Raw genomic sequence first — 27,660 nt, 5'->3', positions numbered from 1 at the left:
ATCGTTTACCCTGAACTAAAGTCAAGGTGGCTAAAAATGTAAACAAGCGTTATGTTGCAATCTGATTGTCATACAACACTGTATGACAATTGGATTACAACTGAAAGAAAATACTTACCCTGTCCCCGCAGCTCCTCCGGACACGTCTTCTCTGTTCAGTCTTCTCCCGGTGTGCACTGACGATCTCCGGGGTTTCCTGGTGACGTCGCTGCATGGATCGGTGGGGCGGGAGGCGGGGCGGGAAATCTAAATAACTTTGTATTGAACTCAATACAAAAAAGCTGTATTGAGTCCAATACAAAGAAATCTTTATATAATATAAATTTAATTGTATTATATTATATAAGCTACTGTACAGGTAAATAATACTATACACTATTTTTTTTTAAGATTTTTTTTTTATGTTTATAAAAAAATGTTTTATTAGTAAATTTATAAAATTTTGGACATATTTGGTGAGTTATGCGGTAATTCGGTGAATTATAAATAATTATTGAGTAATTTGGTGAATTATAGCCTACAATCTAAAATAAATTTCCATGCAAAAAGTGTTAAGTCTGGAAGTTTGGAAAGAATTAGAACATCCGGCGTTCGCGTACGCGTCCCTCTGCGATTCCTGATGATGTCAGTGCATGCGCCCGTTGACAGGGGTCGTAGTGGGAAATTCAAATATTTTGTATTGGATTCAATACAAAGTCCTATATCCAATCCAATCCAAAATATATTTATGTGGTTTTGTCTATAGGTATGTGACTTTGGACTCTGTTTTAAAATTTACCACACTAGGGAGGTGTTTTAGAAAAATATATTACATTTAATATATATATTGCATTAAAATATATATTGCATTTTCAGTATTTTTGATTTATTTATGTATTCTTGTTTATGCTGAGCTGATTTTTGTGTTTTTTATTTAATTTTATTAAAAGTATTTTTTTTTTTTTTTTACATGATTGTGTGTTTCAAACTTTTTTTTATATTCAGGATATCTACTAGAACAGGGGTCCTCAAACTACGGCCCGCTGAGGTTCTCCATCCGGCCCGCCGGCAGCCCAGGCTGCTTCTCCTGCTTGAGCTCTGGCTGCACTCCAGGGAACCCGGTCACGTGACACCACTGTTGCCGGGGTAACGCTGGAGCTGTCGGGCTGAAGCCATCAGGCAGAGAAGGTATGAGCAGAGCAGAGACTCACTGCTGCCTTCATTCCATGCTCACTGCAGCACAAATGTACATGATCAATGTACATTTGTAAATAGTATAAACATACTATGCACATTGATCATGTACACGTGTGCTGCAGTGTGATCCAGCCGATGTATGAAGGCAGCAGTGAGTGACAGGTAGCAGACACGGACAAAGTTTTTTTAGCAGCCCTTTTTTACTTAATAAAAAGTGTGGGGTAGTGTTGGGTGTAGGGTAGGGTGTATAAAAAAAAGCAAATAATGAATTGCTTGAGATTATTCATTTGCATGGAAAATGCAAGATAAATTTGCATTTTCAATACACACAGTGAAAATTCAAATTTATCTGTGCATTTTCCATGCAAGGGAATAATCTCAAGCAATTTTAAAGCCAAAGTAAACGCCACTTTTTTTTTTTTATTGATGGGTAAGTGTGCTGTGCATATAGTATTGTTCTTTCATGTTTTTTAGACAATAAATATGTTTTGTGCAGTGTGCAACAGAATGTTCTGTTTTTTTTCAAACTATAGTACGGCCCCCCTGACAGTCTGAGGGACCGTGAACCGGCCCCCTGTTTAAAAAGTTTGAGGACCCCTGTACTAGAACCTTGTTCGGACATATTTCTGTAAGTTACGGGTCTACAATTTAAAAAAAAAATCATGAAAAACAGTGTACCGCTTTTGGTACAGAAATCTAGACATCAGTGAAACCCAGGTGGTTAAAGTGTGTTATATGTTGACACTTTAGGGACGGAAATATCCAGTATCTTTTGAAATGTTTGCTTTTAACATGCTGGGTTCACATTTCCCTTTTGTGGCATGAAAACGAATTGGCAGATCTGCACAATTTTTATTAGCGCACCACAAAGCTCTGTAATTAGTTACTGTGTGTTACTTTGGGATGGAGTGCAGCATCTGTATGTTTAGGAAAACATTGAATGATACTTTTTTAATGCCTAATATTTAAACATACAAAAACACCAAAAAAGCGTAGTATATATGCTAAAAATGATTATTTTATTGCATTATCTGAACGTAATAATTCTCTTGTATGCTAAAGTTTCAGAAAAATACTTGCTCAGTGTTTTTTTGGCTTCAAAGTTGCTGAGTAATCATCTCCAAAAGAGCTCCTCTGAATGAGGACATTTTAGGCAGTGACACAAAGAAGCCTTTGAGACAGCCCTCATGCATCAGTTTACAGCCTTTTGTCTTTATTGTATGAACCTTCTTTGTTAGTAGACTACATTTCCCACAATGCATCATCCACCCCCAACTTGGTTTCCAATGACAGGGCGCCTATGGGAATAGTAGTCAGGCGAAGGCCAGTCAGAGACGAGCCACGTGAGTGACAAGGCATGTCAGAACCCTTCCATATATGGGAGGTGCTTGTAGTACGTGCTGGGTACCATGAAGAGGGCACGGGGCTGGGTCCTGTGACAATCGTGACGTCATTGCAGGGCGACTCCATCAGGAAGAGTAGTGATCAGTGAGAAGTATGCTGAGGACCATCACAGTGACAGCACAGAAACACGGCAGGCTGATCGGTCACAGGCGCTTTGGGTATAAGGTAGGAGCTGAGTGTGTGTAGGAGCATCCCGTGTGCTGTATAACGCCGCCCGTCATTAGATGTGATGGGGGTGGTTGTGTGGTCCTGGCTGATCCCCCCACAAAGCATTGCAGCTGCAGTCATTCCATGCTCACAATACAGAGCTGCCCTTCTCTCTCATCACTGAATCATCTGCATTGGTCATTGGAACTAATACATGGATTTTAGGCTTGGAATAAATATATTCTGTATTACCAGTGCTGAGATAAATGTACATTGCTGATCTCCTTCTGTCATATCGAGCCAATGGCTTCCCAGGTCTGGAAGATCAGCAGCTGGTTCCAGATCAGTGCTTCAAGATGGAAAAATTAAAACCAAAACTATGTTTTAATATTATAATACAGTATTTATATAGCGCTAACATATTATGTAGTGCTGCACAAAGTCCAAAGTCTTGTCTGAGCTGTCCCTCAAAGGAACTCACAATCTAATGTTCCTACCATAGTCATGTGTATTTAATACAGTCTAAGGTCAATTTATGGGGAGAAGCTAATTAACCTAACCGCATGATTTTGAAATGTGGGAGGAAATTGCAGTACATGGGGAGAACCTGCAAACTCCATGCAGATAGAGTCCTGGCTGAGATTTGAACCTGGGACCTAGTACTGCAAAGGCAAAGGTGCTAACCACTGAGCCACTATGCTGGTAACTAGATGGCTTTTTTTATACAAATTTAGTGTTAAACCAGAATATTTTTTGAGCTGGGTGGGAAGAAATTGTAGGCGGGTGGCAGCCCCTGTATTGTGACCCAACTCTTCAGTTATCACCCAGAAACAGCCGGGTGATTACTAAAAAGTGCCGGGCGCACCCAGCTAAATGGGGCTGGGGAGAACACTAAAATGTAATTCTTAGGTCTGCCACCTTCATTGCAATTCTGTTGCCCCCATGTAAAAGGTCTGTTCCCATTACAGGTATAATCTTTTATTTTTATTATTACACAGTATGGATATAGCGCCATCATATTACACAGCGCTGTACAAAGTCCATAGTCATGTCACTAACAGTGCCTCAAAGGGGGTCACAATCTAATGTCCCTCAGTCATATGTCATTATTGTAGTGTAAGGTCAATTTTTTGGGGGGAAGTTAATTAACCTAACTGCATGTTTTTGGAATGTGGAAGGAAACCGGAATACTTAGAGGAAACCAACACAAACACAGGGAGAACCTGCAAACTCCATGCAGATAGTGTCCTGGCCAGGATTCTTGCTGCAAAGGCCAGAGTACTAAACCTTGAGCCACCGTGCTGCCCTTCTTGCCAGATCGGCATGTATTGTATAGGAAAGAGCAAAAATCTGTTGGTGACATCGCTAATCATATATTAAGCTGCAATAAAACTATAAAGATTATATTTACAAATGTCATTACCATGCAGAAGAGGGGAGGATAAACTAATAGGTTGTCAGATTAAACTCAACCCAACTGTCCGAGGTCTTGCAAAGTGTTGGCATTGCATTAGGAGCTGTACTAGATAGACCATTAGTATTAGTATACAGCTAATAACTTTGTAACACTGTACACTTTGTAATAATGTAACACTGTAGTGAAAAAAAAAAACTTTTATATTAATAGATGCTTTATGTAGCATCTCAAAAACCTCAATGCAAGCGCACCCCCTTACACGAGTGTGGGCAGAAATATACATTTTACCACTCATTTGTTTTTGCTTTTATTAGGTGTTTTTGTGGTCCAGTTGGGGGTGGAAAGCAGTAAACCACAACAGTTTACTGTGCATTTTAACCGAGCCGTACAGGGACGATGCAGTTCCCAGCCTTTGATAAATAATTCATTATCTATTATCTAAATTACTTTTATTTGAATTTTTGAACTTGCCTACCCTTCTTCGGTTTCCTAAAACCCTTACTACATCCCACCGCTCCATATCTCCCCCCTATTGTGTGCTACTTTTACCACCTCTTAGATTGTAAGCTCTTCGGGGCATAGAGCATTGTTATCCATTATGAGAGAATGTTTCAACAAAGTACTAATGGCAAGATCATCAGATATTATTAAAAGCTAAAATTAAAAAGATATTATGTTAAAATGTCAAATATATTTATTTTTGGTTTACACATACTATAATAAAAATATTTTTTTAATACAGACTCATGCTTTGCTATGATTAACCAATGGCCAACGCTAGCTGCCATTTTGTAAGCTCTTCTGGGCAGGGTCCTCTCCTCCTGTATCACTGTCTGTATTCGTCTGCCATTTGCAACCCCTATTTAATGTACAGCGCTTCGTAAATGTTGGCGCTATATAAATCCTGTGTAATTTTAATATATTATTTCGCTCTATGAGAACGTGTATAAATGTATCATGACTTGTGTTTTTCTGAGCTAGTTCAGGAGAAGAATCAGCGAGTGTTGACATGATCTTAAATAAACTGGTATGTGTGAGCGGAGATTAGGTGCGCTGTAACTTTACACCACCATCATTGTTTACATGGTATACACACCCTGAGCTTCAACAAAACTCCAGGACGCTCCGTGTTTTCTCATACTCATCATATGATGTGGGCTGATAACCATGAAAAACACTTCTTATAATTTATTTATAAACATTCACCAAAATATTACCTGGTGAAAAACCTCTGCCATTCATACAAATAGACCTGAAAGATTGTTATGGTTGAGCTTTCAGAATACTTTTTTCTAACCATTTTGGGCTCGCTGTCATTGCTGCATTTTGTTAAGAGTAGCAAACAGAAGTTTTGTTGGTTTGTGTCATTTTACCAGCTTATTTACATTTACAATTTATTTTGTTTGTTGTGAAGAATCTTGGGCTACTCACACACGTCAGATGATTCTTGTCCAATAAGCATCCCAGGGCTGATATCGGACGAGAATCTGGTGTGTGTACAGCGCTGGTTGTCCATCGCGTGGACGACCATCCTGGCGAATCCATGAACGATGAACAATTGTAATAAAAGTGAAGAGGCAGAGCACAGTGGGGTGCCGCTTCGTCGTCCTCCCCATATAGCAGAACGGTGCTGTATGTACAGCGATCGTTCATTTATTGTGCAGTCTTTTGTCCATAGAAAGGTTTGTGAAAGATCCTTTCCAACGACAATTATTGCATGTGTGTACCCAGCCTTAGTATTTGTGCCCATATGAAAAGTTTGTTTTCCACACTTCTTTCTGTAGAGTAAACCTGACCCGGGTTCATGCACACTGAAGTATTCAAATATTATGAACAAGCATTAAAATAATGAGAAATTACCCCATTTCAATGTATTGTAGCTTTGGAAGCAGACATACTTAACACCATGGAATGCCAATACACATGCAAAGCTTTCCCATATCAATAAATAATACAAATTCACACCTGTTTACTGGCAAAAATAATGGAGACCATATTAAGTTCAATGACTGAACATACAGCAATTCTAGCACCCAGCTCCTCCACTGCCAAATTCTGATTTCAGTGGCTGAAAGAATAAAAAACCCCACAGAACTCATGAAAACACATCAAAACATTTGTCAATACATGAACAACACCTGCTTAGAAATGTACAGGGAAAGGTGTGAGCCCAGCCTCAAATTTCATAACACAGACACTGTGATTGGTCTCCACTGGCTTCATATCTGTGTGTTTGGTTTCTTTTTCTTCAATTTAATTTAGCGTTAGAAATGTAAGAAAATAACAGCACAGCATAGTATTGAGAGACCTGGAGAGGATACACTTTAATCAATGAAGCTGGGTGATCCAGCAAACCTGGAATGGATTTCCTGAAGTCATTTGCTATTTGTTAGCAAATGTTTTCAATACTGAACCAGATACATTCCAGATCACCCAACTTCACTGATAAAAGTCTATCTGCTCCAGTCTTGGAGAGCTTTAATAAAACAGGCTTATTGTGTCAAGCAATACTAAAACAATTTTTCTCTGCTAATCTTCTCCCACCCTTCTACCCAACACCATCCAGCTCAACACAGAGCAGACAATATTGCTTTGAAGGCAATGCATGTTCTGGTTCATGTTTTCTTTACTTTACTTTTTCTTTAATGATTTTACATCTGTTTTTTTGTGTCTGTTGTTTAACACATAGCTCTGCAGGTTCCAGGTATGAATTTCATATGTCATTAATATTCTTTTTCTTTTCTCATAGATTTAAGTGTGAAGATTGAGGACTGGTACATAATGGTGAGTAAATCATCCTTTTGACATTATAAAAACTCTGAAAAAGCTTTTCCATAGTGTTCATGTTCAGAGCCGTTTTGATATTTGTAATGTGGAACATTGCAATTAAATGTTGTGGCTTTGAACAGCTGTAAATGTCTTTAACATTTCAAAACAAATCCAGTTAAATATGACCAATTACTAAAAGTCATACCATGATCTGGGTAATCGAGAACCTTTAGACTTGCAGTTATATTTATTTTAACCACAAAATTGAAAATATTGAGCATGATGACACAATAACTGACTGCTCTCGATTAAGGTATCCTTCTTCCCCACCTCTTAGATTACTGAAAACAAATGTAAAGCTAAGTAGTTGCAATATTTATTTTAATAGTTTATACAGCACCAACAGACTGTCCAGTTGTACCATTCATACTGGTAAATTAAAGGACAGCGTAATATTCCTGCCACAGTCCTAAAGGGGCATATTTGATCCAGTTTGAGTGGATGTGCAGAACCCAAGACATGTGCTGGACACTTATTGCTTATGTTGTCCTTATAATGTCAAAGCCTTTATTATACAGAAAAAAACAATTTTAGGAGTGACCAATTGGAACAGTTGGGGGGGAAACCTCATTTACTGCTTTTGATGGATGGGTTCCCCAGTATGTGAGAGGGGTAACTACCTGGATTATGCACTTTCAGCATTTATTTTATGCCCCTTTGCTGCAGCAATGCTCAATAGTATTTTCACTTAGGAACATTATTGCTGATTAACATATCTCCACATTTTAATAATCTACATTAGATTAGGAACGATATAAAACAATAAATGTCCTGTATCTCAGTCTAGTTATTGAATGTAGAAAACATGGCAAAGAGATTGTCTGTTACATGCTTAATAAAGCATTGCTATATGTCTGAAACGTTACTGAAAAAAAAAGCTATACAAACAAATTCAAGGACATGAGACATAATAGAAAGCAAACATGTGTTATTTTTTTCCTTTTGTAATAGGGCAGGAATCACAGAAGAGACAAATACAGTAAAATATTAATCACGCTGTAGCCTTGATTTGTCAATCATTAATCTGCACCTTCCATTCCTTTTATGTCTCACTATCACAGAAATAGTTATTTATTCTTAGGTGTTCAGATATTAAGAGGAGTTGATTACACACTCTGCCTCCTCTTTTTTCTCAGATACACTTTTTTATGTGTACCCTATAAGATCTAAAACAATTCTACTGGTTCTCTTTTAAACCTAAATACGAGCTTCAGCAAAGTAAAGCTACGTTGGAGATCAAAGTGTACAGAAAGCTTCAACCCTATCAGCACAGGGTCCATTGTATTGAATTGCTTCCCAGTAAATGAGAGTCAATATACTCACCATTCTGAAGGATTTTTTGTTGAAGCACTGCCCTTTAGGTGATCACTAGTCATTCTCGGCTGGTGCTTTAAAGTAGAACTCCAGTTTCCAAAGCAAATAAAATCAGCAGGTTTACAAAACAGAAGTTGTCGACATAGTATGCAGTTAGTGAGATATATGCAAAGCCCTCAAAGGTCTTTTGGCTAATTTCTGTTCAGTCTCCCTGTACCTACATTGATATTCAACCAGCTTTACCTTCCACTATAGTTGTTCTCCACTTGTTCACTCCAAATATGCTCGCCCTTATTAGTTCCACATTTCTTGCCATTCCTCTTACCAATACATACAGATTAGATTCTTGTATATCACTTGTCCTCTCCCATTTGTAATTAAAAGGAGAGAAAAAAAATAAAACCTCATCTTTTTCTATTCAAAGTCCAAAACCATAAACCACATAGATGGTCAACACGTTTCATCTTAACATTCACTTCTTCAGGGGGTTCCAGGTGGGAAAGTTGATGGTGAAAAAGATTCTCTTGTCTGCACCTGCATCTTGTCTATAAATTGTTTTGTTTGTTTTTTTTTAAACTTTCATTTAAAACTAGTTTAAAACTTAGTGTATGTGGCAAAGAAAACTATAGGAGCCGTACTGAAATGTATAATATCAAATGTATACTTATGTACACAATGTGTTTCACATGTTTCTTTACATGCTTACTTTATTTCCAATATTGTGTTAAAAATGCACAAGCTTCCATTATTGTGTATGTGTGTGTGACGCAAGCATTTGTAAGATCGCTCAGCTTGTAGGTTCTTGCTTGTCTCAGAGGGGAATGGGCCACACATTTTTTGCTGTCAGAAGTCTCACAACAGGGAATACAGCCTACACAGGGGAAATGACTCAAACAGCCACAGGGCAAAAATGTATCCTCAGAAGCTACAAATATCTACAATCCTTTAGCTGAGACAAATCCAAGCTAAAATATGTCTTGAGAAAAGGTTATCAGAGGTGAAACCAAACAGGGAAAAGACCATCAGATACTATTTGCGACAAGAGCTTACTTACACTTGTAAGGCTACGTACACACATGCAGTAATTGTCGTTGGAAAGGATCTTATATGACACTTTCCAATGACAAAAGACTGCTCGATGCATGAACGAGTTCTGTACATATAGCAACGTTCTGCTCTACGTTCCCGGGTGCCACATCTCCCCTTTCATTTTCATTACACTTGTTCGTCGTCTTTCATCTGTGGATCCACCTGGACGGTCAAGCAGATCAGTGGTTGCCAACTGGTGGTCCACAAGAAAATTTTTGGGGTCCGAGGATCTGGTCGGTGCACCGCCGAGCGGGGTCAGGAGAAGGACCCCGCTGGGGGGACGCACTGGCCAGAGAGGCGGACCATGTCCCCCGTGCAGTTCCTAGGCTCGGGGAAGTGAGCGGGCTTTGTCCCTTTACACAACCTGCCCACTCTCCCATTGCAGGCTCAGATCTGCAGTGGGAGAGTGGGTGGGGTTATGTCATAATGACATCACTCTGGGGGACACCCGGCTCCCCGCGCATGCCCGGTCGGGAGCTGGTGATTTTAGTTGTCTGCGGACCTAAAAAGGTTGGTGACCACTGGTCTAGAAGATGGACAACGAGCAATGTACACACGCCAGATTTTCGTCTGATATTCTCCCTGAGGCGATTATTGGACGAGAATCCTCTGAGGTGTGTACGTAGCCTTGGATTTTACTCCAAGGGCCTATTATGTAACTATCTTGTTACTACTACTACTACTACTACTACTACTACTACTACTACTACTACTACTACTGATGGATGCAGAAAACTGTCTTTCTTACTTCATTGGCTGCTATGGCCCTTAACCAGCAATTGCCGTCATGTTTAAAAACATGAAAAATAACTATATGTGCATATGTTGCTTGGTGCACTCTCTCTCCACTCTCTTCCTATCCAAGTGTCAGGTTTTTGCCTGTTCATGTGTAGATCTGTTGCTTATTATATTGGCAATAGCTTAATGTCTACAACATTGAATAGCATTCAAATCACTAAATTTTTGTCAGAACTAAAAGCGGTAACCGGACCCCAGAACTTCTCAGGGTAAACCTGCTTATCTTCCACACTATGGCAAGGGCTCAAGACCTCAATGCTCACTTCATTATAATCTATTCTTCTGAAACCAAGAATTCAAAAAAGTACTGTACCTGGTACAACATATTACATACATTAGGTGCTCTTCATTGTTACTGTCATTTGTTGTGAATTAGGATGAGGCCGACCTATCGTAAGATCCATTAGCACCTATCATAAGATCCATTAGCACCAGTCTTGTTTTGGCTGACATGTATCTGTGTATGGAAGACACATACTTTTTTTCTCCTGGAGCTGAATGTAGACATCTTCAAAAATATATTGCAGTGTAAAGGCTGGAAGCGTTGTCTGAGATGCAAAAACACTTTTGCACATTGTAAATGTAATGTAGCCGTCACCAAAACTGGTATGCTGCAATATAACGTTCTTGTTCTTGAGTTAGATGTACTCTAATTTAGCCAATGTGTTGTTATGTTATAACCCCAGTTTACCTTTTATTCTGAAGGATAAAATACAGCTGCTCTAACTTTGATACTGTTATCAGGCAATTATAAGTAATAATAATAAATGTTAATTACAGTTAAAGGTTACTACTCTGGGGAACTTGTGTACTACTTTGTGTATTAAAGTTTTTCACACCCTATCGTATAGGAAGAAGAAAAGATAGAGGCTGCATTGGCAACTGACTGCAACTTTCCAACGCTGTTTACTAATATCTGAAAGGAGCTAATTCAGCACTTCTCATATATTTCTAGTACAATCCTAATTCTTTCATTTGCACAACAATTTAAATCAAAGTCTTGTAGTCTTTAATTCAGAGAAGACTTTATTAGTGCTCTCAAACTTACATCTAAAGGGTTTTAGAAAAAATGTGATTAGTAAGAATAAATTTAAGTAGGCAAAGAATATAGCTGTGCAGCCACCCTGAGCATACACTAGATTCTGGATATTTACCTATATTGTTTGGGAAAAAAAAACATATATACCCACCAAATCCATAGATTTCTGCCTGTAAATTATATTTTATCTGTGTGTTGTATCTGCTTCATGAATTGTAAACCCACAAAAGGCTAAAGCTCCACCATGTCGCTTCCCTGATCTTTCCAGTTATTACCAGTTTCTCAGCTTTTTAGCTTTTGCATGACAGTATAAGAGAAAAAGGTGATATTCTTGACAGTGTGGGGTTTTCTTTGCACTAATTATCACCTCTAGCACACAAGACCACTGTGAATTTACACAGCAGTTGAAATGTTCTACAGATGTCTCTGGAGAGATGTGTTCTTTGTCATGTAGATTGTGATACACACGGTAACCATGCCGGTATTGCAATGGATGTTGAGAGCAGCCTTGGAAATTCTTTTCCCAGGCTGTTTGTTCCCTAAAGCTGCAAAATTCTTGTTCTTTCAGTATTTGATTTGTATGTTTAAAGAAACAAAAAGAAAGTAAAGACTAGTTATGGTATGGGAAATGTTTAGAAATGATAATTGTGCCTAAGGTGTACCCTGACAAATCAAAAGTGTAAAATTCCTTTCTAAAAAAAGAAGTACATTTCCCGATATGAAAGGGTGCCTGGGCACTACTGTCTGTGCGGCTGTCTTATGATATTTGGTGATCCCATTTCTGTGCTGATTACTGTTCCTGTGTCAGCCTCTAACAAGGAGAAATCAAAATCTGCCTTTACCAAGATGGCTACCTCCAAAAAGAGTCACCATGTAGAAGGAGGCATGGTAAGCCCTTAAAGGAGGGGGGTACACTACCACTTGCAATACTGGCGACTAAGCCTGTTTCTATCTTTTAGGTCCTTTTTTTTTTTTGTGCACAGATTCCAAAGTTCTGTTCTTTTGATATCACACTTCATAAAACAATAATTTTTCCTGTCAGTCAGATTTTTAGGATCTAATGGTGCTGTGAGAAATTGGTGCAGGCTCCCAATACCTTATGTACAGTCCTTTATAAAGGTTTATTAAGATTCAGGCTAAGGGCTGGATTAGGCTCTAAAGTAAGGCTATATACACACACAGGATTTTTGTCCCTGGAAATAATCTTTTATGATGATTTACAGTGGCAGGTGAACAAATGGACGCTGTACACACAGCACCCTTTCTGGTATATGGAAAAGGGCAGGGGGGAAGGATGAGTGAGAAGGACCCTGAATGACATGCATTGTGGTCATTCCCAATTGTCATCTATTAATCTGCTGTAATGGATTGATGAATGACATTTGGAGACCACTGTACACGTCGTACTCGAAAGTTGGTCACGAATGCCTGATCAGATCGTCTTGTCTTAACATTAAATGTAGGGCAGTATCTTTATAAATGTGTGACATCAGATGGCAGTTGGACATGTAGATACAATCTATCCTCACTAAATCACTCTCTTCTGAAAGATCATTTCATACAGGCTTAGGCATTTTTAATATTATTTTGAGAAAAACAGTAGTAAGTATGTGAAAGTATCAAACCTAACAATCCACTGCCACCTTCTGAGAAGGAAGTAGGAATATTGGGGTACTTGATCCCATAGTTGACTTTTCCATAGATTACTGAAGGTTGAAAATAAAAGCAAACTGTAGCAGTCAAAATATTTATTTCCCTATTTCCATAAATTGCATATATGGGGCCAGATTCCCCTATATCAGAGCTTTGAATATGGATAGAGGTAATATGTCCTAAGGGAGCAAAAGGAAGTTGTACAACCTCTGCCTTAAACAGTATTCCTACCCTGATGGAAGCGTCATGTTTCTGACCCTTTAAACACATTGAATACATATATGAAGTTTATTAGACTGTTTTTGTGGGATATAGATCATTTGTATTATTTGGACTTTAACATTTGAACGTGGTGCTCCATTATGATCTCTTTCTAAGAACAATAAATGCAAGAAACATGCGGTTATACTCTGACAGTCAAAATATCATTAAAACCAAAGGTGTGCTTATAGACATACTGGTCTCTGATATGACCAAAGATTGGAACTACTGCTCTACTTTTGGGCCTGTTTAAAGCTCTCCAAGGCTGGAGAGGATACACTTTAATCAGTGAAACTGCGTGATCCAGCAAACCTGAAATGGATATCCTAAAGGTCATTTGATATTTGTTAGCAAATGTTTTGAGGTTTGCTGGATCACCCAGCTTCACTGATGAAAGTGTATCCTTTCCAGTCTTGGAGAGCTTTGAGAGAGGTTATCTGCAGGTATGCATTGTGCTTTTAGTTACCTCTCGAAAACTTAAAAACATAGCAGATTGCTATTGAAGGTCTGCCTACAAAAAGATTGAAGTGAATTCATTTAGTCGGCCAATAATGCTTACCAGAAAACACATCAGTTCTGTTAAATTGAAAAGTTCACTGATCCGGTGTTGTATAATTCTCTGGAGCTTAAACTCACATACTTTTATAAAATGCTATTTCAGAAACTATATGTACTTCCTAAAGCCTGTGCTGTGTAAATTCTATTTCTGCTTCCTTCCTTACCAGTCAAGTTCAGACTTCAAAGAAAGATTTAATTTGGATTTTATGGAGGAATCCTAGTGCTGGATTTTTTTTTCATGAGGTTTTCGCCATATGCATTACACTCAAGTGCACAGAAAAATCTTGTCCACTCTAATTATTTTATTTATTTAGCATGCAAGGCATAAGGTTGAATACAGCTGAAATGTGTCTAGTTAAAGGGTTTGATCCAATGATACAGATGATGCTGGTGCCTGCTGGGGTTCCTCGTTCTTTGATAGATACATTTCACTCCAAGTGAAAGCAACTGCTGAACAGAGTCTGCAAGATGATCAGAACTCATTTTGTATTAAACATTTCTCCGTGTTGGGTTGCAAAAGTGCCTTGCTGAGGCAGCCCAGCATCACTAACAAATCTGTTCAGGTTTACCAGATTTCAGGTGAATGGGGTATGGTGGAAAAATGGTGCTGAACAACTCAGCAGATGTATGGATTTCGCTGTTTAATGTAAGGTTTTAGGTGTGTAGCCTTTAAGAGAGCCTATATTGAGGACATATGAATGCTCCCATTGCTGTCCTTTTCTTCTAAAATGTATCCTTTAAAAAAAACTTGTATTGTGGAAGTACGAAGGTTTCTACTGCTATCCTTTTTCTTCTAAAACAGAAGTTGTCTGGCTTTCGTGTTGAATCATTGGCTTTAGTGCATTTTAAGGTATTGACCCATTTCAAGTATGCAGACTAAAAGCTCTAACTTTTCTGATATGCATCCTTGTTTTAGATATGTAAGTTGGAAAATATTAAAGCCAGTGAATATTGAGTGGTCCTTAGTTCTGGCTAAGCCCAAGCTAGTATGACATGCCCCTAAGTGGTGTGCCAATAACAGCCTGGCCTTACAGGAAGCAAGTCATTTATCCTAAAAGGCGAGAGGCACTGAAAAGCTTTTTTGTTGGGGACTGCATTGGAGAAAAAGTGTTGTATGCAGAACGGCTTTTTTTTTTTTTACACGTACTGGGCCTTATGGATGGGCTTTAAAGTACTAAAAGTAGACCCCTTCTTGGTACCATTATAGTTAACAAAAAAAATGCAACCTCACCCACCACCACCCTCCCTAACAGATCAGGGCTGGTACAGTCCAAAGATCAAACAAACTATCTTATGACTGAACCAAAATTGGGTCATGGAACTATGATCTATGGAGAAAAATCAGCCAGAACATTTTTATGAGTGTCTGAACCTTGATCAGATGGGTGTGAACGTCAGCTGAATATTTTTTTTCTGTTACAGGGATAACTGTTCTATTAATCTGTGGGTTTGGAGATCCCGATGTTTAAAATTCAGAAGCACTTTTGTATAGGTGTCTTGCCAAGTTAATGTGAAAAGCAGAACAGACATCTCTGCAGCAAAAAGTCCACATTCTCAACAGAAAGACTATTACCATTATTAGTAGCATTTTAGACTTCCTTCTTCTGTCTAACTTTCTAGAAGAGATACAAAAGTGAAAAATATAACAACAAATGTTTTATTTATACATGTAACCACAGTCATGACCCTTGTGTATGGTGTTTCTGCAATGTTTTTCTAACTACTTTTATGAATTATATGTTGCAGTTCATGGTTTTTCTTTGAGCTGTAATAGTTTTTTTGTTTTAATATAAGGTTATGTTGCTTACTTAGAGCATACAAAGGCAACAACATGGTTACATTAAATGCATACCAAAAAAGTTGACAGACAAGGCGACTTGCCAGCTTTCTCATTATTTGCACCCCTTCTTGCTTGGATATCTTGGCTGACACAGAAATATGTAGTGCTATTATGTAATAGAAGAAAATGGAGGAATTGGTCAAAAAAATTATGAACTAGGAAAGTGCCAATTAAAAAAAAAAAAATTGCCCAGTTTAAAAAAATGTTTTTGTTAAGGACAGGTGCCCTTTTTCAAAGTAGTCACAGTTAGGTCCATAAATATTTGGACAGGGACAACTATTTTTCTAATTTTGGTTCTGTACATTACCACAAATAATTTTTAATGAAACAACTCAGGTGCAGTTGATCAGACTTTCAGCTTTAATTCAGTGGGTTGAACAAAAATATTGCATAAAAATGTGAGGAACTAAAGTCTTTTTTCACAATCACTTCATTTCAGGGGCCCAAAAGTAATTGGACAATTGACTCCAAGGCTATTTCGTGGGCTGGTGTGGGCAATTCCTTCATTATGTCGTTATCAATTAAGCAGATAAAAGGCCTGGAGTTGATTTGAGGGGGTGCTTGTATGTGGAAGATTTTGCTGTGTATGGACAACATGCGGTCAAAGGAGCTCTCCATGCAGGTGAAACAAGCCATCCTTACGCTGCAAAAACAGAAAAAACCCATCCGAGAAATTGCTACAATATTAGGAGTGGCAAAATCTACAGTTTGGTACATCATGAGAAAGAAACAAAGCACTGGTGAACTCAGCAACGCCAGAAGACAACAGTGGTGGATGATCGGAGAATAATTTCCATGGTGAAGAGAAACCCCTTCACAACAGCCAACCAAGTGAATACCACTCCCCAGGAAGTAGGTGTATCGATATCCAAGTCTACCATAAAGAGCAGACTGCATGAAAGTAAATACAGAGGGTGCACTGAAAGGTGCAAGCCACTCATAAGCCTCAAGAATAGAAAGGCTAGATTGGACTTTGCTAAAAAAAAAAAACTTCCTAAAAAGCCCACACAGTTCTGTAAAAACATTCTTTGGACAGATGAAACCAAGAACAACCTTTACCAGAATGATGGCACGAAAAAAGTATGGAGAAGGCGTGGAACAGCTCATGATCCAAAGCATAGCACATCATCTGTAAAACATGGCGGAGGCAGTGTGATGAAGTGCTAAGTTTACCTGCATTAGAGGTTAGATTGAAAGTTAAATTACAATCCTTATACCTGTTCCATTTTTGTTTCTTTCTTTTTGTGTCTGTGTAATTATGTACCTCTAATAGGCCGATTCTGTTGGGAGCTTCGCAGTGATGGGGGTAAGGGGTTCAATATTCATTTTCATCACTATTTACTTCCAACATACTGTTTATACAAAGTAAGTAAATATCTGCAAAATGAGAAAGCAACTCTGGTTACATAAAATAAAATCTGTGAGCTATGTTCTCATACATCATATTATGCTAGGTTTGCTGCCAGTAGCCGGTGTGTTTAGGTTTGAGTCCAAAGCAGAATTGAGGTGCAGCACATACCTGCCAGTTCTGTTTATTTTGCTCTCATTTAGGTACATTTTAACTGAGCATGTTGGTGTTCTTGTGCAGGCCTGCTTATCCGGCAGATGGGAGGGGGTGTGTATGGTTCTGACTCCATGCCAGAGGAGGAGGCATCAAGCAGCACAGACTGCTGAACCACCTGCTCCTCCTACCACCTCCTCCCTTTTTTTTTCTCTGTGCGATGGAGGGGCTGCAGTGAGCTGGCTTTGGGTGCAGAAGCAGAAGAGGCGACGAGATGGTTACACCGGCCCAGCCCTTGTGTGAGAGCTGCGGCCGGTCCCTGCGACCACCCTGCCAGCATGACTGAGCCCTCACCGCGCTCTCACTGCTCCGTGCTCAGCTGCTTTGTGAGTCCCCCAGGCTTTAAGGAGATGGGAGGGTGGGCATCAGCATGGAAAAGACCAGGGGATCCTGGGGGATGGGTTGCCAGGGTGCTAAAGACCTCTAACCTTTCAATGTGGTGATCTGACTTTGGGTCACAAAGGGCTTACCCCCCAATCCAACTTGTTTTGGGAGATTACCGCCGTGTCCTTTATGGAAAATGGAAGCAGAAATGCTTTATCATGTCTAAATCTCTTTCCAAGTGACCGAAGAATCCTGACAGTGGGCACTTACATGCCAGGCTGGTGCTTTGTGTTGTACAGAGTGAGCAGTTGTGGAAAATCCTTGCTAACCACTCCCTTTGCTGGGGAAACCCTGCCTGTGGATGTGAATGATAATTGTGTGCCGCACATATCCCTGTGCTTTGCTTTCCCTGGGATCCCCTGCTCCTAGCATTAGCAGTATGTGGCACATGTTAATAATCTTGGATTGTCAGTCACAGGACACATTAATTATACAGAGCGCTGTGGGAGTGTTTTGTAGATGGTGGATGGACAGAACAGTGTTTTTGTTTAGGTAAATCTCTCAGCTGCTTCTCGCATATCCATTCCCAGGGATATTGTGTTCTGGTTGTGCATGGTTGAGCTGAAGAAAGTACGTATCATTTTAATGGTGCAGAGGTCTTACCTGGCTAGGCCCAATGACAGAGGGCTCTCTGTCTTCCAAGTACATCATCACTTGGCACAAGGGGTTATTTAGATGTAGGCAGGATGGAAAAACTGTGCTGCAAGGTCACCACTTAATCTGTTCCCTGTCTTGTCTGTTCTACCTGATCCTCATGTACACTTTTTGTTACAATGTAGCAACAGGGAGTCTAACTGAGCCTAAAGTAATTTTATCTCTGTTATTTTGGAAAGTAGAAAGAGGAATCTCGCAGTTTCAAAGGTTTAAAGAGAACCAACCACAGCTTTGTGCATGCAAGAATATGTTTATTCAGTCTTCAGTAATCATAAATATACAAGAATACGTCTTAAATATTCAGATTTGCTCTCTTGTATAGCTGTAATCCATGGGAGTTGAAGGGGAGAGGTAACCTGGGGACTAAAATTTACGGCTCTGCCAATTACCTGACCATAGGCCGGTAACACATGCTGTCTCCTGAGCTTGCAACAGTGTTTTATATATCAGGATCCTGTAGCTAAAGTAAAACTATAGTGTTTTAAGTAATTGCTGTAGTAATTGTACAGTGTGTGCTGCATGCATTGTTGCCAGGATAAATTATCTTTAGTGTACCTGTAAATGCAGCAAACTTCTATTTCCACTTCATAAACAATCTCCCAGTAAGGATAATATACATCTTATTAAGTATTTTATAAAAAATATTTTATCAAATATACAAGTAAGCCTAGAAAATGATGATAATTTTCAATTACCAGTTAAGTCAAATCATAATCGTTATCTTGGTTATGGAATAAAGCACAGAAAATATTGTTGCAAAAATCTATTGATTTGAAGTAATAACCCACAAGTTGCTCATCTAGGGTTGTAAATTAGCTTAAAAAAATTGTAACGTATTTTCAACTTCATGTGCCCGTGTGTGGCTTAGAGAAATTTTTTTTTTTTTTAGTACAACATCTGTGAACATAGAGCTATTCAATAGATTTTGCCCCATTTCTTCTACCTTGGACTTAAGTTTTGAAAACTTAAAGAATGTCAGATGAATGTCCCCAACCATGCACATGTGTCTCCATCCTACACTCGTACACAGCAATGACATAGATTTCAGAAGAAGCAGCCGCAGTGCATATGGCAGAGGACTTCGGTTTAGGCTTTTTGTTTCATAACGATTGCCTTCCAGAATTTTTAAAGTAGATAAATGGCATAAATATTGTTTTGTGTATGAAAATATTTGCCAATTAATTAAAATATTTGCTTAATTCATTTATGTTTAAACATATCTCACAATGATGGCTGAAATTTTCCATGGTTGGTTTTCTGAGGTTCACCTGGTGTCTACTTTATTCTCCATTGCAAGGCCACTTGGCAGCGTGACTATGCTGGGAAATGTTTGTAAGGAAGAAATAGAGCCTTGTTACCCTAAAACCAGAAGTGTTTAAAGTAAAACCATTGTTGCACTATATACTAAATAAACTATAATGCTACAGATTTTAAATTATGAAAATGAACTTTTGAACTTCTTTTGAATAAGCCCAGTCACTAGGTGTTATGTGAACATATCCTCCATGTTAATATAATCTTTTAACATATAATCTTGCTAAATAAAAAGTAATAGAAAGACAGACATTATATTTCTTTAAGAAAATGATGTCCTAGATTACATATATGTATGTTTAGACCGATGGTTAAAAGGGGTGGCTCAGACTGGTTAGCATTTTTACTTTTCCCATATGGGTTATGCAGACTACAATAGTTGTAGTTCAGGGTGTGTGTTTAAAAGTGAGATTAACCTGTGTTCACTTTAACATCCAATCTTGAGAAGGGACATTGATAAAATGTTTTATCCCTCACAACTGGACACATGTCCCCCTTGCTATATACTTTATATGTAACTTGTGATAGTGGCACTATGTGCAGAAAAGGAGTTTGCAGGGTGCCACTAAGGTAATAGGTGCAGCAGGGCAGTGTGGAGGGTATCACAGTGGGCAGTATATTCATGGGAGATGGGCAAAATGAAAGACTACAGGCAGTATTTGCAAGAGGGAAGTGTAGAGGGTATCACAGTGGGCAGAATTTGCAAAGGAGAACTTGGACAGTATGCAGGAGTGTAATACATAGTGTCTGGTGCCAGGCTTTATATTTAGGAGAACCAGATCATGTACAGTATATTATTAGGGAGGGTATTACAGTGGCTGTAGTCAGAGGGTTGTGGAGGATATCACACTGGACACTTTGTACAGGAGAGGAGTGTATCGAGTCTGTCATGATGCAGTATGTCTAAGAAAAGAGTGTTTATGGTCTTCCATTAATCAGTGTGCAGGGGGTATGACAATGGGCAGTATGTGCAGGAGTGGAGCATGGAGGGTCTGACATGCAGGCAATATGTGGAGTAAGTGGAGGGAACACTGGGAATAGGTGCTGAGCATTATGTATATGAGAGTAGTTGGGAGGATCTGACATGAAGCAGTATGTGCAGGAGAGAACGGAGGGGGTATGAAAGTGGGCAGTAATTGCAGGTGTAATGTGCATGAAGTCTGACAAAGCTGTACTTTAACAGCAGTGTTCTTGTTGGTTTGTTGATATCATGGGTCCTTGCTCAACTACTTTCTCAGTTGTGGAGGAGTGCAGACTGCAGACTTTTACTTGATCCTGCAGTATAATGAGCCCAGGCTACATGAAAACTCATAATTTATAATACCGTAACTTATAATTTATAATAATAATTTATAAAAGCAACAGATGATTGGTTGCCATTCAGTTCTACTTTTGTACTAAGCTTGTTGCATTGTAAAAATACCGGATGGCTGCCATGGGTACTTTATTCTGTTTTTAAAAAAAAAAAACATGAAAAGTTAACAGAATTGTAAAGATATGTGACCTTTTATATTGGCTGTGCTTTTTAATTGTTCTGGAAAGAAAGCACAAACTGGACTATATGGCATGTTGAGAACTTTTTATCAGCTGGATAGCTGAACGTGACTGGTTATTGGCTAGGAGTGTTAAATCGCTGCTCCTATACATTTTGGACATAAAGAAATGCCATATATTGATGTAAGGCCAGCTTTGTATTGCAGGCAAACATTTTATTTCCTGTTTATTTTTCATCAGGGTGAAGAACCTCCCAGCCTGGAATACATACAAGCCAAGGATCTGTTCCCGCCCAGGGAACTGGTGAAGGAGGAGGATAAGTTGCAGGTACGTCTGTGACATTTCCGGAATGTGAAGATTTGTTCTATTTCTTGCTAAATTATTTGCAGTTCCGGGAGTCTTTCTATTTGGGAAAACTCCAAGAATGCAGTGGCAAAGGCTGGCTGTCTTGCTCATTAGTATCTAGTTCATCGTGTCCTTCATCTAATTTTGGCATTCATTTCTACTGGTCAACACAGCACACAAATAACAATAAATTGGGTGCGAAATATACACAATAGCCTATGAATCATTACTGCTTTGGATAGTTCCTGGTTCCTGACAATGCATGTCCAGTCACTGCAAAGCAATTCTTGTATCTCCTAATGAGATTTTTTTTTTTAATTTTTTTTTTATAGTTGTCAACAGGTAGTTTGCTCCTCTGCTTATCTCGGCACTTTTGTTCACTTGGGGTTATGTACACACAACATTTTGTTTTATGGAGAGGGGAGGGAGTATAAGTGAAAGGCTGTGCTTCTCTATGAAGGTTGATGAACAAAATTGGGGACCACTGTACAGAAGTGTACCTTTCGCCTTGGGTGACCATCATCTGGCATGTGTACAAAGTTTTACATGTGTACTCCTACATCCCCACTTCTCACCTGTTTCACCTTCTCTCCCACTGATCATCTTGGCACCCCTAATGTAGTCAATTCATCATCTGATTACCACTTCACTCTCTCCCCAACTCTGGCCTGTTGTGCATGTTTTCATCTCTGTCCTACCTCAGTCTTAGCTCAACTAATCCAGAGGGTAACTCATATCTTGTGTACATTTAGCCAATTTATTTATGAATGAACAGGAAAACTACAGTGCAATTATAAATTTCTCCAGCTAAAAAATAAGTAAGTTAGTTTATGGAAACTGAAGTCTAACATGTCAGGATAATTATCCCTCTATTCTGACCGGTATAGCCAGAAAAAGATCCAGTTCCAACTAACATTCATATTTGATTTAACATGGTTACTGACAAGTTGAATCCCATGCTAGCTTTTTATAGCTTATGGGAATTAGAGCTATCCCTACCAAAGTAACCAGTTTTTCCTTCTTGCCGTAGTTGTTCCCAAGACAAATGATGGTGTTAAGCTACGTACACACTTCCAATTATTATCGTTGGAAAACGAACGACGAACGTTCATGCACGATATATACGACCGATCGTATAGCACCGATCCTGCACATAGAGATAACGACACGATTGTTCGTAGATATTGTACACACAATAGATACGATCGTTTGGTGTGTACAATATCTACGAACGATCGTGTCGTTACCTCTATGTGCAGTATCGGTGCTATACGATCGTTCATATATATCGTGCAGGAACGTTCGTCGTTCGTTTTCCGACGATAATAATTGGAAGTGTGTATGTAGCTTAACCGTGAGGTCTCTTTAGTAGGGTTTGAAATATTTTAGATTCGTCCTGAGAAGAATGGCAGTAAAAACCTGTATTGCACAGAACATGGCATACGTTACTTCTACTATTATGGCTGCGTTGTGGGTTTTTTTTTTAAACCTTTATCTATTTGGGTTATCTGGAATTTGAAAGCTGTTTATGGCAGGACACATTTAAGAATTTATGTTCTGAAGTTTAATGATTTTAATGTACATGAGTGCTACTAACCCATGCCCAGCCAATATTATATTTTTGATCCTGGCCAATTCTTATTAAATATTCATAACCTCAGTGAATTCTGCTGTGCTTGTACATTGTGGAGTAATTGCCAACTATATAATAATATTGCTTTTTACTGTTGAAGCTTGTATTGTTCAAACCAAGAGAAGGTTCTTTGATACAATGTATTGAAAACCATTCTGTGATTGGATAAGAGTGGTTGCTGGTTTGTATACAAGCTTAGATTGGACTGCTAGATTGAGAAGAATCTTTATGGTTTGTGTTTGTCAAAATGACAGAGATTTATACATCACATCCTTCTATATCATTTTCTAGTGCAAAGTTGGGTTCTTAAACGGTTGATGAGGGGTATATACCTTTCCATATGTAGTGCCTGCAATATACAAATACAATTGCTTTTATATTGGCTTTTTCACATCATAATTTTGAAGTTCAGTTAAAGAGAGACAAGCTTAGAATGAACAAGACCTCCATAATCTGATTCTAAATCTGCTTCCACAAAGCTTGTTGGCAGTTTACATCTTCTCTACCTTTTGATTGTAACACATTCTAGCATTGCCAGTGGCAGAATAGGCAGGTTGTGAGCGTGTTGAATGCAGGATTAGAGAGCAGGGTTGTGAAAATGGTGAGCAAATGTGCACCTCTGAGTAAAGTACACATCTCTAATAGCTTGGCTCTGTTAAAAGAGGAAATCTTTACTGTTATGTTTGTTCACATATTATTATTATTATTATTATTATTAAACTGCATTTATATCACTAACATATTACGCAGCACTGTACATTAGATAGGGATAAAGTCAATAAGTATTTGTGCTTCCTGATAAGATGTGCTGGTAGGTGGGAGTATTACACCCAGAGCTGTCTCCACAAAGAGAAACTACATAAAGAAGAGAAGGCAGATGGTATGAGGTATGACAGCTGAAATTTGAGATGAGAAATTAGAAATAAACCTAAAAAATTGGGAACCGGCAGGCTCTGTAGTGCAAAAGAGATGTGCTTCAGGCCTGGCTAATCAAGATGGTTGATAATCCTGAATGTTTTCAAGGACTGGCTAAATATATATGCCCTATCCGGGGGGAGGGGAGAAGACGGCTTTTATCAAACCTTGCAAGAACTGCTAGAAGTCCCTACAGGTAACCCCCCTTGGATAACGGGGATGCATCTTTAGGTGAAGAAAGGTCCTTTGAAATACTGGGACTAAGAACCGTGGAACTTCCAGATATTGGAGTGCACACATTCATCACTTAACGATCTTGTGGGGGCAAATTTAAGTAGCCAAAGAGGTAATTTATTATTTTGTCAGGAATTGCATCGCTGAATCAGAGACCAGAGTCAGTAACTTGGAAGTGAAAGAAGGAACCTGTGGTGAAAAATGTTACAAATCTAAAACTGCAAACGAAGGCCAATACTTCTAAACTGGATGATATGAAAAATAGATTGTGGCATATTACATAAGAATCCTAGGTCTTCCAGAGTATGTGAAGGGTAATGACCCTATGGTGTTTTTCAGAAATGTGGTTACATGAGTTAATAAGGTCAATAACCTTTACACTTCAAAGAGCACACATGATTTCTTTACAACAATGAACTTTTTTTTTTTGCCAAAAATTGTCTTTTGGATGCATAATTGGAATCGTGTAAGTGGTTCAAGACCTCTGCTTGATCAAAGTTAGTAACGTGACATGGAATGTTGAGGGTTTAGATGATGTGTTCGAGAGACAGCAGGTATTTGATTATTTGATTCCTTGTCTTCCTTAGTTATCTGGCGGGGGAGGGTTGAGGAGGGGGTCTAAATATTGATTAGTAAAGCTGTTCTGTTCTCCTGTAGACAGATGAGATTGAACAAGCAAGAGTCACAATAATTCATTGTGTACTTTTTGATCTAAATCTGGTAATTGCAAACATACATTATATATCCCCCCTCCCTTTTCTATGGATATATTCAGCTCACTGTTGACATCAGACTTGTCCTATTTACCTATTTTATTTTTGGGAGATTTCGATAACAATTCTTTTGACTAAGCAATAGATAAATTACCACCAGTCAATCTTTTGAGGCATCAGGTCAGTATTACCTGGTCAGGGCAGTGAATTGGGTTCCTTTTATGTATGACGGTTAGGCCTCTCATTGCAAAAAAAACTACTTGTTATGTAAAGTCGTAACATTTTGTTATTGCATATAGATTTGGTATTTGATAATGAGACCATTTGCTGTTGGTACAATTCACTGTTTTACAATCAAAGAGGATCTTGGACCATTTGCCATTTTTGCAAAAAATACATAGGAGTGGATAGAAATTTCAATTTATTTGACACTTTACTGCTTTTTGGTTAATGGTAATATGCAGGCATGGCAAATTAAGAAGTTGGGTGTTGACCTATGATTGAACCTTTAGGAAAGGGCAAGACACAATGGTCAATTTGATTCAGCTTTTTAAGCAAATGGTTTATAATATAATTTTTGTTTAGACAACTGTGGTGGACAGAAGGGGAGGGTTCTTGGAAATTTTCAGAAAATCAGTGTTTACAGCCACATAAACTGCTCTCACAATTTTTCATATTACATGAAAATTTAAAAGACTTTTTTGATAAAATCTAATTCACAGAGATTAACCCAGATGTTTATTGTTTATCATGCATATTATACTCTTGCATTGTTTTTTTAGGATTGGGTGGGGTGAAAAAATGCTAAAAATCTGAGATAATCCATAGGGATTGGGTTCACCTATTGTGGCAATGCTCACAGTTTGAGATATTGGAGTAGTATAGTGAATAGAAATCATCAGGTATGTGCAGATTTAAAGAGAACTAATAATCTGCATTTTGAGGGTTATTAAGGGAGTAGGCGCTGCAGATTTGACAATTAAATTCTCACAATTTGCTGGTAGGAGAGTGTTGATGATAAGGTCAGAGGGGTAGATCCTTCTACTGTGGAGAAATGGTAGAAGAAATAAAGATATATTGGCTATAAAAATTAATATGCAGAAATTAGGTTAGATTAGCAGTGTTCAAACCATAATTTGTATTAAACTGGGTGGAAAGAAATTGTAGGCGGGTGGCAGCCCCTGTATTGTGACAACTGGTGGATCATGAAAAGTGCCCGGTGGTGCACCTGGCTAAAAGGGGCTGGGGAGAACATTGGAACAGGGGTAAAATCTTTTGTTTATGTATCATAAAAACAAATATAGGGTACCAGGATTTTTAGGTGGGTAAAAACAATTAGGGGATAGCATTATAGGGATTTGGAGCTTAGTTTAAGTTTTCTGGGTTCTGGATGAAGTTACTGTCATTTTTGTTTTTATGGTTTCAGAGGGGGTTTTGTTTTTCAGTTCTGATGTTTGTGTTTTTTATGCATGTGATATAAATTAAATAACAAAGGTAAATTTGAATATATATTAAATAAACCTGTCCTGAAAACCCCTTGTCTCTGCAACCCACTAAGCACACAACTAAAAATAGAGACAAAGCAGTGGGGGAAGTAAAGATTATATTTATTTTCAAAACTTTCAGTATCCTATGAAGCACAAATAAATCAAATATTAAAAAATGGAAAGAGTATTTCTGCACTACAACCTACAATCCCCAACCTGACAATGGAAGGCCATCCATCTAAATTCACAAACTGAGAAAGGAGCACAGTAACTAGAGAAACAGTGAAGCCCAAAAAAAACACTCTGGGAGCAGAAAGATCCACAGCAAACATAGAACTACTCATAGAACTACTTTAAGCTGTAATTCCACTGAGCATGGAAGAATGTAGAAATACTGCAGATTCCCCACAATAGTGTTACAACAAAATATTTCATGCCAACCCCAAAATAGGTATATAAAGAAAAGATAGACAAAGGGGGTCTTTTTTTGGCAAACAATAGTAAGATTTACTTAAAAAGGTAATAGGAGTACAATCGGTCAAAGTGATGTTCTGAAGGCAAGTGATGGCACTGGACAAAGTCAAACTAAATACGCCATTGTCACCATGGATAGTGTTATTAAAGAAAGTATGGTTGCCTCTGTTTCCGACATGTTTCGCTGTGTTGCTTTCTCAGGGGAGGTGGAGACTTAAAATATGGGGCTGAGTTAGGAAAATCCAAGATTGGAAAGAGTATTACTGTGGAAGATGTATAACATTAGTATCTATGTTAAGGGAGTAACAGTATGAAAAGGAACATCCTTTTAGGTGATAATTTGTCTTGGGGGCCACCAGCAGGTTAGAATGTTAGAGACAGAGCTTCCAGTACTCCTTTTTACTAACATCTTCAAACATATAAGAAGAATGGCTGTGAAAAAGCAACTGCTTTTAAACAAGGGGCTCTACAATAATATACCTTGGAGGAGAGATACCTAAAATTACTTTGCAGTGCTAGGTACCGGGTTCGAATCTAAGCCAGGACTCTATCTGCATAGAGTTTGCAGGTTCTCCCCGTGTCTGCGTGGGTTTCCTCCCACATTCCAAAAGCATACAGTTAGGTTAATTGGCTTCCCCCCCAAATTGACCTTAGACTGTATTAATAACATTTGACTATGGTAGGGGTGTTAGATTGTAAGCCCCTTTGAGGGACAGCAAGTGACATGACTATTGACCATGCAAAGCGCTGTGGTACAGTATGTCAGCGCTATGTAAATACCGTATTTTTCGGACCATAAGACGCACTGGACCATAAGACGCACCAGTTTTTTAGAGAAGGGAAATGAAGAAAAAAAAGATTCTGAAACAAATAGTGTCCTAAAATATTTTATGTGCATTAAAAACCAACATCACAGTCATAAACACA

General features: G+C 38.5%; 1 protein-coding gene across 2 annotated transcripts in view; it reads left to right on the top strand.

Moving 5' to 3' along the window:
- The first annotated feature begins 2,624 nt into the window (after window positions 1-2,624).
- Window positions 2,625-27,660, top strand: part of MTMR4 (myotubularin related protein 4) — a 55,538-nt gene continuing 30,502 nt past the window's right edge. Inside the window, exons 1-3 of one of the 2 annotated variants that reach the window (XM_072428591.1) lie at window positions 2,625-2,745; window positions 6,894-6,928; window positions 21,173-21,259. In XM_072428591.1, coding sequence (XP_072284692.1) covers window positions 6,926-6,928; window positions 21,173-21,259 — 90 coding nt within the window. In that variant the 5' untranslated portion in view covers window positions 2,625-2,745; window positions 6,894-6,925. Of the gene's footprint in view, window positions 2,746-6,893; window positions 6,929-17,242; window positions 17,413-21,172; window positions 21,260-27,660 lie in introns of those variants that run through there. The other variant, XM_072428581.1, reaches the window with a different exon arrangement.

The sequence above is a fragment of the Pyxicephalus adspersus genome, chromosome 1 (assembly GCF_032062135.1).
Source record: "Pyxicephalus adspersus chromosome 1, UCB_Pads_2.0, whole genome shotgun sequence".
Classification (NCBI taxonomy): domain Eukaryota; kingdom Metazoa; phylum Chordata; class Amphibia; order Anura; family Pyxicephalidae; genus Pyxicephalus; species Pyxicephalus adspersus.
This window is presented reverse-complemented; position numbering and strand designations above follow the sequence as displayed.